This window comes from Oncorhynchus clarkii, chromosome 1, assembly GCF_045791955.1.
Source record: "Oncorhynchus clarkii lewisi isolate Uvic-CL-2024 chromosome 1, UVic_Ocla_1.0, whole genome shotgun sequence".
NCBI classification, from domain to species: domain Eukaryota; kingdom Metazoa; phylum Chordata; class Actinopteri; order Salmoniformes; family Salmonidae; genus Oncorhynchus; species Oncorhynchus clarkii.
Window position 1 is genome coordinate 61,722,130 of NC_092147.1, and position 12,599 is coordinate 61,734,728.

Sequence of the window (12,599 nt, forward strand, 5' to 3'; positions counted from 1 at the left end):
ACAGGATTAAGGCGTTTATTCCATAATGTTGCTTCATTGGTAATTAAGCTATTAGCTGGCCAAAATTAGACTACATGAAAAGTGCAATACTTTTAATACACTGTGTACAAAACGTTAGGCATGGACTCTACAAGGTTGAGTCCAATGGTTCCCATAGTTGTGTCAAGTTGGCTGGATTTCCTTTGGGTGGTGGACCATTCCTGATACACACGGGAAACTGTTGAACGTGAAAAACCCAGCAGCGTTGCAGTTCTTCACACATTCAAACTTGTGCGCCTGGCACCTAGTACCCTACCCCGTTCAAAGGCACTTAAATCTTTTGTCTTTCCCATTCACCCTCTGAATGGCACACATACACAATCAATGTCTCAATTGTTTCAAGGCTTAAAAATGCTTATTTAACCTGTCTCCTTCCCTTTATCTACACTGATTGACGTGCATTTTACAGGTGACATAAATTAGGGATCATAGCTTTCACCTGGATTCACCTGGTCAGTCTATGTCATGGAATAAGCAGGTGTTCCTCATTTTTTAGTAGAGTCAGTGTAGTAGAGTCAGTTTGTTAGAGTTGGTTTTCATTGAATTTATGTAAATCACAATGTTGATCTGTTTTCAGTAAGGTTTTCTATCCTCATATACCATTCATACTTAGTGTATATATACTACTACACTGAACACAAATTAAAATGTAACATGTAAAGTGTTTGTCCCAAGTTTCATAAGCTGAAATAAAAGATCCCAGAAATTTTACATACTCTCAAAAGGTTATTTCTTTCAAATTTTGGGCAGAAATTTGTATACATCCCTGTTACTGAACATTTCCCCTTTGCCAAGATAATCCATCCACCTGACAGGTGTGGCATATCAAGAAGCTGATTAAACAGAATGATCATTACACAGGTGCCACACTAAAATGTGCAGTTTTGTTACACAACACAGGAATGTCCACCAAAGCTGTAGCCAGACAACTTAATGTTAATTTCTCTAACATCAACCGCCTCCAACGTCCTTTTAGACGTTGGGACCTCCACAACTGGCTTCTTCATCTGCAGGATCGTCTGAAACCAGCCACCCGGACAGCTGACAAAACTTTGTGTTTGCACAACCAAAGTATTTCTGCCAAAACTGTCAGAAACAGTCTCAGGGAAGCTCATCTGCGGGCTCGTCGTCCTCACCAGGGTCTTGTCCTGATTGCAGTTCGGCGCCGTAACCGACTTCAGTGGGCAAAGGCTTACCTTCGATGGCCACTGGCAAACTGTGTTCTTCACAGATGAATCCCAGTTTCAACTGTAATGGGCAGATGGCAGACGGCATGTATGGCGGTGTGTGTGCGAGAGGTTTGCTGATGTCAACGTTGTGAACAGAGTGCCCCGTGGTGGTGGTGGGGTTATGGTACGGGCAGGCATAAGCTATGGATAAGGAACACGTTTGCTTTTCATCGATAGCAATTTGAGTGCACAGAGATACCGTGACTAAATCCGCCGCCATCACTTCATGTTCAGCATGATAATGCACAACCTTATGTCGCAAGGATCTGTACACAATTCCTGGAAGCTGAAAATGCCCCAGTTCTTCCATGGTGTGCATACTTACCAGACATGTCACCCATTGAGCATGTTTGGGATTCTCTGGATCGACAGTGTGTTCCAGTTCCCGACAATATCCAGCAACTTCGCACAGCCATTGAAGACGAGTGGGACAACGTTCCACAGGCCACAATCAGCAGCCTGATCAATTCCATGTGAAAGGCATGTGTCACACTGCATGAGGCAAATGATGGTCACACCAGATACTGATGGTTTTCTGATCCACACCCCTACCTTTTAAGGTATCTGTGACCAACAGATGCATATCTTTATTCCCAGTCATGTGAAATCCACAAGTTACTGCCTAATACATTTATTTCAATTGACAGATTTCCTTATATGAACTGTAACTGTGTAACATTTAAAAATTGTTGCATGTTGCCTTTATATTTTTGTTCAGTGTATGTATACTACATTACATTCTATTCATAACATTTCTATAATCTGTTATTCTGTAAGAATACATAATGGCACTGTCTATGGGATAATGCTTGTTGGAAAAGATCCCATAGAATGCAAAATGTTCAACACAAGTTTGAATATTCCCACACATGAACAATTTGACTGAGCTAACACAGTACATTATGTACAGTTCATGCTGGTCTTGCTTGGATAGCCATGGCTGGTGAATGTGACTAAACTGTTGTTCACAAACCCTGAACAGATGCTCTGTAAGATCAGACTTGAGTGCAGCATCAAATTGCCTGTTGATTTGCACACAGGTCTAACACTAGACACACTGATTTGGGATGGTCCATAGTACTAGTGAGGGTCTAGTGAGGCCTAAGGCTTCACAGCATAGCACAGTTTGGTGAAGTCCTTGGTGTTCCTCTGGCTGTCAATCAGTACCAGGGGGTTCCTCTGATGGTTCTCAATGATGTGGGAAACACTGGTGAAACGCTGAGGGAATACATTAAGAGGTGTCAGGCCTATAGGTTAGCAATCAGACCATCAAAATGACATTCGTATCAGAATATTGTTATAGAGCAAGATGAGACGCCGTCTACCTCCTCTCCTTTCTTCTCCCTTCCAAGAGTGTACTGCTGCGATGCTTGGATGTAGCGTACTGGGATGTTGTAGACTCTACTGTTATAATATACCACTAAAGTGTATGGCTGCTGTCTGTCTTGACCAGAGCTCTTCCTTATTAGAAATGCCCCATCCTGACACAGAGAAGACACACAATACAGTCAGCTGGAGCATCGGTCTCTTTTGAATCAAATCCCCATTATTTTAGTTTATGAAAAAAATATGAGTATATTTTTAAGACAGGGGTTCCCAAACGTTTTCATTCATGCCCACCCTGCGCGTGCATGCGTACCATGTCTATTTCAATGGGCACAAGCACGGTACATGACACAAACTGTTCATGCACTTCTTGTTGGCGGAGAGAACATTTAGCTGGTTTAAGGCTTATTTCCTGCAATTGTACACATTTTGTCATGGGGTGCAGAGAACATTTAGCCGTTTTAAAACTCATTTTGTTGCAATTCTATACATTTTGCCATGTTTATTAATCTACATCGATGGGGCCGCAGTGGAAAAAGTGAAAAGCGCCAAGTTCCTCAGTGTACACTTTGAAAAAAAGGTGCTATCTAGATCTTAAAATGGTTCTTCAGCTGTCCCCATAGGAGAACCCTTTGAAGAATCCCTGTTTGTTCAACTGTTTTGGGTTCCATTTAGAACCCTATCCGCAAAAGGGTTTTTACCTGGAACCAAAAAGGGTTCTCCTATGGGGACAGCCGTAGAAACCTTTTGGATCCCTTTTTTTTCCACTGACAATCTGAAATGGTCCACCCACACAGACAGTGTGGTGAAGAAGGAACAACAGTGCCTCTTCAACCTCAGGAGGCTGGAGAAATTCAGCTTGGCCCCTAAGACCCTCACAAACCTTTACAGATGCACCATTGAGAGCATCCTGTCAGGGCTGTATCACCGCCTGGTACAGCAACTGCACCGTCCGCAACCGCAGGGCTCTCCAGAGGGTGGTGTGGTTTGCCCAATGCATCACCGGGGGCACACTGTCTGCCCTCCAGGACAATGTGTCACAGGAAGGGGTGTCACAGGAAGGAAGGCCAAGAAGATCATCAAGGACCTCAGCCACCCAACCCACGGCCTGTTCACCCCACTATCATCCAGAAGGCGAGGTCAGTACAGGTGCATAAAAGCTGGGATGAAAGACTGAAAAACACCTTCAATCTCAAGGCAGTCAGACTTTTATAGTTACCACTAGCCGGCCTCCACCCAGTACCCTTCCCTCCCGTGCTTCACAGTTGGGATGGTGTTCTTCGGCTTGCAAGCTTCCCCCTTTTTCCTCCTAACATAAAGATGGTCATTATGGCCAAACAGTTCTATTTTTGTTTCATCAGACCAGAGGACATTTCTCCCAAAAAGTACGATTTTTGTCCCCATGTGCATTTGCAAACCGTAGTCTGGCTTTTTTTTTTATGGCGGATTAGGAGCAATTGCTTCTTCCTTGCTGAGAGGCCTTTCAGGTTATGTCGATATAGGACTCGTTTTAGGAGACAGAATGCGTCTCCTTCCTGAGCGGTATGACTGCTGCGTGGTCCCATGGTGTTTATACTTGCGTATTATTGTTTATACAGATGAACGTGGTACCTTCAGTGCATTCAGACACCTTGACTTTTTCCACTTTATGTTACGTTATGGTAGAATGGCCAGACAGAAGCCACTTCAGTAAAAGGCATAAGACGGCCTGCTTGGAATTTGATGAAACCAAGATTGAACTCTTTGGCCTGAATGCCAAGCGTCACGTCTGGAGGAAACCTGGCACCATTCCTACAGTGAGGAATGGTGGTGGCAGCATCATGCTGTGGGGAAACTATCCAAATACAGGTGTGCCAAACTTGTAGCGTCATACCCAAGAAGACTCGAGGCTGTAATCACTGCCAAAGGTGCTTCAACAAAGCACTGAGTAAAGGATCTGAATACTTACGTAAATGTAATATTTCAGTGTTTTATTTTTCATAAATATGCAAAAAATGTAAAAACTTATTTTTGATTTGTCATTATGGGGTATTGTGTGTAAATTGATGAGGATGTTAAAAAAAAATTAAATCCATTTTAGAATAAGTCAAGGGGTCTGAATACTTTCCGAATGCACATATACATATATATATATATATACATACTCTGGACTCGTCCTACTATTTCTACATTTCTTAATCCCGTTATTTAACTTTTTAGATTTGTGAGTATTGTTAGATATATTACTGCACTGTTGGAGCTGGGAACACAAGCGTTTTGCTACACCCACAATAACATCTGCTAAATATGTGTATGCGACCAATAACGTTATATTTTATTTTGATATTTGAGTAACTCAAAACACACAAAATCTAAAGGCTAAAAAACATAGCTAAAAACGTTAGGTGACATGGGCTCATTGATCTGGACATTTCTGACAAGTTATAAACAGCTCTCGAAGGTATGCATTGACTGACATGTCAAGAGGGAAACTACCCAGTTTTGAAAGTGCATCTTGTGCATTCTACTATTACAACTTTGTTGAAAGCCGGACCGAGTTCCAAAAAGGGGGTGGGGCCCTGCGCCACCCCTGCCGACCCGTCCCACAGTTTGGGAACCACTGTCTTAAGACTATGTAATAATAAGAGTATGTTCATTTGTGCGTAATCATGCGAGTGTGACTCGCCTTATTTGAGCGAACCAAAGTATCCTCAGCTGTCTTACGGTCACAGGTGTTGGCATACCAGGGTTTCTTCAAGACATCTGCCCCCTAACAACAACAATAAAAATACAGCAACAAGAAAGTGGGTTTAAAGTCAAGTCCATGTGGCTCTGAAAATACAGCCTTTACAGTCTCCACAAACTTAATAGTGTATCCATCCATGCATCGTGTACCAGTATTTTGATAGGATATAAAATGGTGAAATTCAGGTCAGGTCGTTATCACCTCTTCAGCATCCGGCAACTTTTTTTCAGCTGTGGGTACGGTTCCTCTGTCAGGTTCTGAGAATTAGAGAACAGTGAAGGGAAAAATTCAAAAAGTTAAATAATCATTGAATGTTGTATGGACACAGCAGAGCCATTTACATAATACATACATTGTTTGCTATGTTGTTTCCAGTGGAGGCTGCTGAGAGGAGGACGGCTCATAGTAACGGCTGCAGTCAATGGAGCGGTATTAACCACATGGAAACCATATGTTTGATACCATTCCATTGACTGCATTCCAGCCTTCCTCCTCTCAGCAGCCTCCACTGGTTGTTTCACTTTCAGTGTCAAAGTTATGGTCATCTTTGATATTTGGTGTTTTATTAGGATCCCCATTAGCTGTTGCAAAAGCAGCAGCTACTCTTCCTGGGGTCCACACAAAATAGGAAAACATATAATAGGAAACATAATACAGAATGACATAATACAGAACATCAATAGACAAGAACAGCTCAAAGACAGAATTACATCAATTTTTTTTGAAAAGGCACGCGTAGCCTACACATCAATGCATACACACAAACTATGTACAAACTATGCAGGTCAAATACCCGCAAATTGTTTTTTGAAACCAGGTTTGCTGTTTATTTGAGCAATATGAGATGGAAGGAGGTTCTCTGCAATTATGGCTCTATATAATACTGTACGCTTTCTTGAATTTGGTGACTGAAAAGACCCCTGGTGGAATGTCTGGTGGGATAAGTGTGTGTGTCAGAGCTGTGTGTCAGTTGACTATGCAAACAATTTGGGATTCAACACATTGTTTCTTACAAAAAGAAGAAGTGATGCAGTCAGTCTCTCCTCAACTCTTAGCCAAGTGAGACTGGCATGCATAGTATTTATATTAGCACTCAGATTACAATGAACAGCAAAATGTGCCGCTCTGTTCTGGTGCTGCAGCACCCTTTAGCACCCCTACTTCCCGCGGCTGATGGACACACGTCTCTCAGACCTGTACTTACTAGGAGAGGTAAACATCTGTGGCAGAGGAATCCTGCAGTAGAGAAAACAAGAATATACTGTAATTTGCCAGGGCACTGCGGTTTGAGTAAACATACGGAGCTGTGGTTACAAACAGAATTCCTTCATTCCAAGATAATTGATATTGGCCTTGTCTGTGTTTGCGCTGTCTTGCAAACAGATCTGGGACCAGGCTGGAAAAGATATGTGCGTTCAAAATAGTGACTTCTTATGAGGTCATGGTGTTTCTTACTTGGCACGTTTGTATTCAGAGGGGCGGGGTGTGGTCGTGGGTTTTTGGGTACTGTGCCTCATGGCCAGTGCTGGGCCTGTCGAAAAGCAGACATAGCAAAAGTGTGTGTTACAGTAGCCTACTATTATGCAAGTGGAAGACTGCATAAAAAATTTACAACGTGAAATGGATTTTGGTAAATGCATTACATCTTTGAACATCCAATGAAAACAAATTAAGCTTTGATCCAATTGAGCACTCTAATATTTTAGGAGTAGTTACCTTCATTTTCACTGGATGCAATATCTTGCCTCTGAAAAAATACAGACATGATCATCCTACATCATTTCCCATAACATTTTGAATTCCACTAGTTTTTTTTCTCCAACAATATATTTTACAGGTGTCCTACCGGCCTTAAAGGTGGCTTCAATGGCTTCCTAAAAATAGAGAGGTTTATGTGAGTTAAGTAATACCTGGAACCAAACCTTTCCGGCACTCTTAATTGAACGAGCGGCCAGCAATTAACCGAAAATAAATTATACATGATTTTACACTACACGTACGTCTCTCTGGGCATTGGTTTGGGAAGCACAGGCAGGGCCTTCTCAGCAGACTTTGTACTGCCACCTGGAAGAACAGAGATGACATACAAAACGTGCACACCTACACAGTACTCATAGTATCTTACACTTGGGAGTTCTCTTAAGTAACACAATGCTCTTTTAAGATGTATCAAACAGATGCTCTTTTAACTTCTATTCATTGTTCTGTACTGTATGTTGTGTTGTGTCTCATGTACGTGTAACTATATGTATGCTGCTTGCAGGGCTCACTTGAAAAAAAAGTATGTACATTTCAAGGTGAATTATCAGGTTAAATGAAAGATGAATAAATATATAAATAATCGTGGAAATAGCAGTGTTGGCAATTGGGAATGAGATGGTTCCGTTTTGCGTTAAATACAAAACGTTGGCAATCCACTAGATGGCATGATAAGCCAAGTGAAGTAACTACCAATACAGTACTTCAAATATTTACAGGATCTGGAACAATGTTCTTTGTCAATAGTTGCTTGAAGTCTTTTGGAACTTGTTAGTGGCATATTATGGTTCGAACGTTCAGTCATTTGGGCTGATGGTAGTATTATGGATGAATTACATACTTTCACCTGGATCGCACACTTCATATTCATCATCTATGGGCTCCTGGACCTGGATGACAATACATATAAACGTATATGAATCCCCGTGTTGATAATATTCAATGTTTTCTTTACTTTTCTATTAGTATCTCGTCAAATAAACTATTTGTGGTCAGGTACAAAGCCTAGATTCTCTTTGGTACAGTAACACTTACTGGGTTGGGTGGACATGTCTTTAGGTGCATTCTACAGAGAGAAGATCACATGTAAAGGATTCATGTAAGTGTGACAACGACACTGAAGGAAACAACCTTGTGTTTAGCGAATAGTTGATCTTGAAATGGCTATCATGGGTAAAATCATTTCCCCGGTCTCTTGAATAAGTTGTAGTCGTTATTAGCACCTTGGGCTGGCTCTAGGGGGAAAACCCTGTGCAGGGACTTTGAGTGTGGAAGGTCTGTGAAAAGGAAAATGTTAGAAATAAATAGTCATTTTGGTATCTCATCCATCATTTTAAGCAATGAATATACACTGAGTTTACCAAACATTAAAGAACACTGCTCCTTCCATGACATAGACAGATCAGGTGAATCCAGCTGAAAGCTATGATCCCTTATTGATGTCACTTGCTAAATCCACTTAAATCAGTGTAGATGACAAACCGGATCTCCTCCCCTTCAAGAACTGCAATGCTGCTGGGTTTGTCACGCTCAACAATTCCCCTGTGTATCAAGAATGGTCCACCACTCAAAGGACATCCAGACATCATGACACAACCGTGGGAAGCATTGGAGTCAACATGGGCCAGCATTCCTGTGGAACGCTTTCGCACCTTGTCGTGTCCATACCCTGTCAAATTGAGGCTGTTATGAGGGCAAAAGGGGAGTGCAACTCAATATTAGGAAGGTGTTCCTAATGTTTGATATACTCAGTGTATCTTTACATATTTCCCTTAGAGGAAATGTTGATCCCTGTCTGAAAAGTGCTATAATCCTTGAACCAGAACTGACCTGCTCACTGGGGGAGGAGAGTTTTCCTTAAGATAAAAGAGAGAATGGGACACATCAAGCATAATCCTACAGTCATTGCGTAGTCATTAACTATACTATTAATTGTAACGTATTGGTTATCAAACCCACCTCAATGTCAGGAACTTCATACACATCTAAAAAAAAAATAGAAAAAAAAAAAGACTAAGCCTCAAAGTTAGGAATTACAGGAGAGCCGGGTTCTAACCCAGTCGTTCACATTAAGCACAATACATGTATTAAACCCCCCAAAACAATGACATACAGTGGCAAGACAAAGTATGTGAACCCTTTGGAATTACCCGGATTTCTGCACATATTTGACATAAATTTGATCTGATCTTCGTCTAAGTCACCACAATAGACAAACACAGTGTGCATAAACTAATAACACCCCAATTATTGTATTTGTCTTGTCTATATTGAATACATAATTTAAACTTTCACAGTGTAGGTTGGAAAAAGTATGTGAACCCCTTGGCTAATGTCTTCTCCAAAAGCTAATTGGAGTCAGCTAACCTTGAGTCCAATCAATGAGACGAGATTGGAGATGTTGGTTAGAGCTGCCCTGCCCTATAAAAAACACTCACAACATTTTAGTGTGCTATTCACAAGAAGCATTGCCTGATGTGAACCATGCCTTGAAGAAAAGAGATCTCAAAAGATCTAAGATTAAGAATTGTTGACTTGCATAATGCAGGAAATAGTTACAAAAGTATCCCTAAAAGCCTTGATGTTCATCAGTCCATGGTAAGACAAATTGTCTATAAATGGAGAAAGTTCAGCACTGTTGCTACTCTCCCTAGAAGTGGCTGTCCTGCAAAGATGATTACAAGTACACAGTGCAGAATGCTCAATGAGGTTAAGAAGAGTCCTAGAATGTCAGCGAAAGACTTACAGAAATCTCTGGGACATGCTAACATCTCTGTTGACGAGTCTACGATATGTAAAACACTAAACAAGAATGGTGTTAAAAAATACTTTGCTGCACGTCTGAGGTTCGCAAAAAAGCACCTGGATGTTCCACAGCGCTACTGTCAAAAATATTATTTGGATAGATTAAACTAAGTTGAATTGTTTGGAAGGAACACATAACACTGTGTGTGGAGAAAAAAAAAGGCACAGCACACCAACATCAAAACCTCATCCCCACTGTATAGTATGGTCAAGGGAGCATCATGGTTTGGGGCTGCTTTGCTGCCTCAGGGACAGCTTGCTATTGTCGACGGAAAAATAAATACCCAAGTTTATCAAGACATTATTATCATTAACCCCTTTTTCTCTCCAATTGGTAGTTACAGTCTTGTCTCATCACTGCAACTCCCGTACGGACTCAGGATAGGCGAGGGTCAAGAGGCGTGCGTCCCACGAAACAATCAAGCCGCACTGCTTCATGACAATGCCCACTTAACCTGGAAGCCAGCTGCACCAATGTGTCGGAGGAAACGTGCACTGCACCCGACCCGCTACAAGAGTCACTAGTGCCCGATAGGACAAGGACATCCATGTCGGCCAAACCCTCCCCTAACCCGGATGACGCTGGGCCAATTGTGTGGTGCCCCATGGGTCTCCCTGTCACTGCCGACTGCGACAGACCCTGGACATGAACCCAGAATCTCTAGTGGCACAGCTTGCACTGCGATGCAGTGCCTTAGACCACTGTGCCACTCAGGAGGCCTTATTTTGCAAGGCTAAGGCTATCTGTCCACCAATTGAAGCTCAACAGAAATTGGGTGATGCAACAGGATAACAACAAAAAACACAGAAGTAGATAAACAACAGAATGGCTTCAACAGAAGAAAATACTCATTCTGGAGTGGCCCAGTCAGAGTCCTGACCTCAACCCGATAGAGATTCTGTGGCATGACCTCAAAAGAGCGGTTCACATCAGACATCCCAAGAATATTGCTGAACTGATACAGTTTTGTAAAGAGGAATGGTCCAAAATTCCTCCTGACCATATTGCAGGTCTGATCCACAACTACAGAAAATGTTTGGTTGAGGTTATTGCTGCAAAAAGGAGGGTCAACCAGTTATTCAATCCAAGGGTTCACATACTTTTCCCACCCTGCACTGTGAATGGTTACACAGTGTTTTCAATAAAGTGACTTAGATGAAGATCAGAAATCCAGGTAATTCCAAATGATCCCATACTTTTTCATGCAACTGTATATCCAGTGCTCCTGCTGAGATGCAGTTACATACCCGGGCTATTTGAGCGCTCTGGCACAGTCTTAGACATCGAAGGACTGCTCCCTACGGGTTTGCCTCTTCCGTGCATTGGACGGTCTGAAGGAAGTTGACATTTGTATTGTATGTTGACATTGGGGTGTCTTGGTAAGGTTTGTCTGACAGTGATTGGCAACAGATGAACATGTGCAGTGGGTTTCATGACACCTGTATGTTGAAGACAATTTAATTGATGCACATAGTGCACTTGGTCTTATTTCCAGTGCCAGATTTTTATTTATTTCACCTTTATTTAACCAGGTAGGCTAGTTGAGAACAAGTTCTCATTTACAACTGTGACCTGGCCAAGAATAAAGCAAAGCAGTGCGTCACAAACAACAACACAGAGTTACACATGGAATAAACAAACATACAGTCGATAATACAATAGAACATTTCTATATACAGTGTGTGCAAATGAGGTAAGATAAGGGAGGTAAGTCAATAAATAGGCCATAGTGGTGAAATAATTACAATATGGCAATTAAACACTGGAGTGATAGATGTGCAGAAGATGAATGTGCAAGTAGAGATACTGGGGTGCAAAGGAGCAAGATAGATACAAAAAATAACAGTATGGGGATGAGGTAGTTGGATGGCCTATTTACAGATAAGCTATGTACAGGTGCAGTGATCTGTAAGCTACTCTGACATCTGATGCTTAAAGTTAATGAGTGTCCAGCTTCAGTGATTTTTGCAGTTCGTTCCAATCATTGGCAGCAGAGAACTGGAAGGAAAGGCGGCCAAAGTAGGAATTGGCTTTGGGATTGACCAGTGTAATATAATTGTAATAAATGTATAATAAATAAATAATAAATGTATAATTAATAAATGTAATAAATATACCTGCTGGAGCGCGTGCTACGGGTGGGTGGTGCTATGGTGACCAATGAGCTAAGATAAGGCGGGGCATTACCTAGCAAAGACTTATAGATGACCTGGAGCCAGTGGGTTTGGTGGCGAATATGAAGTGAGGGCCAGCCAACGAGAGCGTACAGGTCGCAGTGGTGGGTAGTATATGGGGCTTTGGTGACAAAACGGATGGCACTGTGATAGACTGCATCCAATTGGCTGAATAGAGTGTTGGAGGCTATTTTGTAAATGACATCGCCGAAGTCAAGGATCAGTAGGATAGTCATTTTTACAACGGTATGTTTGGCAGCATGAGTGAAGGATGCTTTGTTGCGAGTCTGGAAGGAGAGTTTACAGTCTAACCAGACACATAGGTATTTGTAGTTGTCCACATATTCGAAGTCAGAACTGTCCAGAGGTGGATCAGAGAATCACCAGCAGCAAGAGCGACATCATTGATGTATACAGAGAAGAGTGTCGGCCCGAGAATTGAACCCTGTGGCACCCCCATAGAGACTTCCAGAGGTCCGGACAACAGACCCTCCGATTTGACACACTGAACTCTATCTGAGAAGTAGTTGGTGAACCAGGCG

The 12,599-nt window shown here is 42.0% G+C and overlaps 1 protein-coding gene across 5 annotated transcripts in view; it reads right to left on the reverse strand.

Moving 5' to 3' along the window:
- Window positions 1-572: 572 nt before the first annotated feature.
- The window catches only part of LOC139410143 (B cell linker), a 31,794-nt gene continuing 19,767 nt past the window's right edge, over window positions 573-12,599 (reverse strand). For 4 of the 5 annotated variants that reach the window (XM_071155590.1, XM_071155607.1, XM_071155615.1 and 1 more), the window contains 15 exons: window positions 11,131-11,214; window positions 9,037-9,062; window positions 8,908-8,933; window positions 8,301-8,354; window positions 8,113-8,143; window positions 7,919-7,967; window positions 7,320-7,383; window positions 7,166-7,193; window positions 7,036-7,066; window positions 6,775-6,850; window positions 6,524-6,555; window positions 5,521-5,576; window positions 5,260-5,343; window positions 2,594-2,749; window positions 1,793-2,486 (listed from right to left, as the gene is read on the reverse strand). In XM_071155590.1, coding sequence (XP_071011691.1) covers window positions 2,370-2,486; window positions 2,594-2,749; window positions 5,260-5,343; window positions 5,521-5,576; window positions 6,524-6,555; window positions 6,775-6,850; window positions 7,036-7,066; window positions 7,166-7,193; window positions 7,320-7,383; window positions 7,919-7,967; window positions 8,113-8,143; window positions 8,301-8,354; window positions 8,908-8,933; window positions 9,037-9,062; window positions 11,131-11,214 — 914 coding nt within the window. In that variant the 3' untranslated portion in view covers window positions 1,793-2,369. Of the gene's footprint in view, window positions 2,487-2,593; window positions 2,750-5,259; window positions 5,344-5,520; window positions 5,577-6,523; window positions 6,556-6,774; window positions 6,851-7,035; window positions 7,067-7,165; window positions 7,194-7,319; window positions 7,384-7,918; window positions 7,968-8,112; window positions 8,144-8,300; window positions 8,355-8,907; window positions 8,934-9,036; window positions 9,063-11,130; window positions 11,215-12,599 lie in introns of all 5 variants that reach the window. The other variant, XM_071155598.1, reaches the window with a different exon arrangement.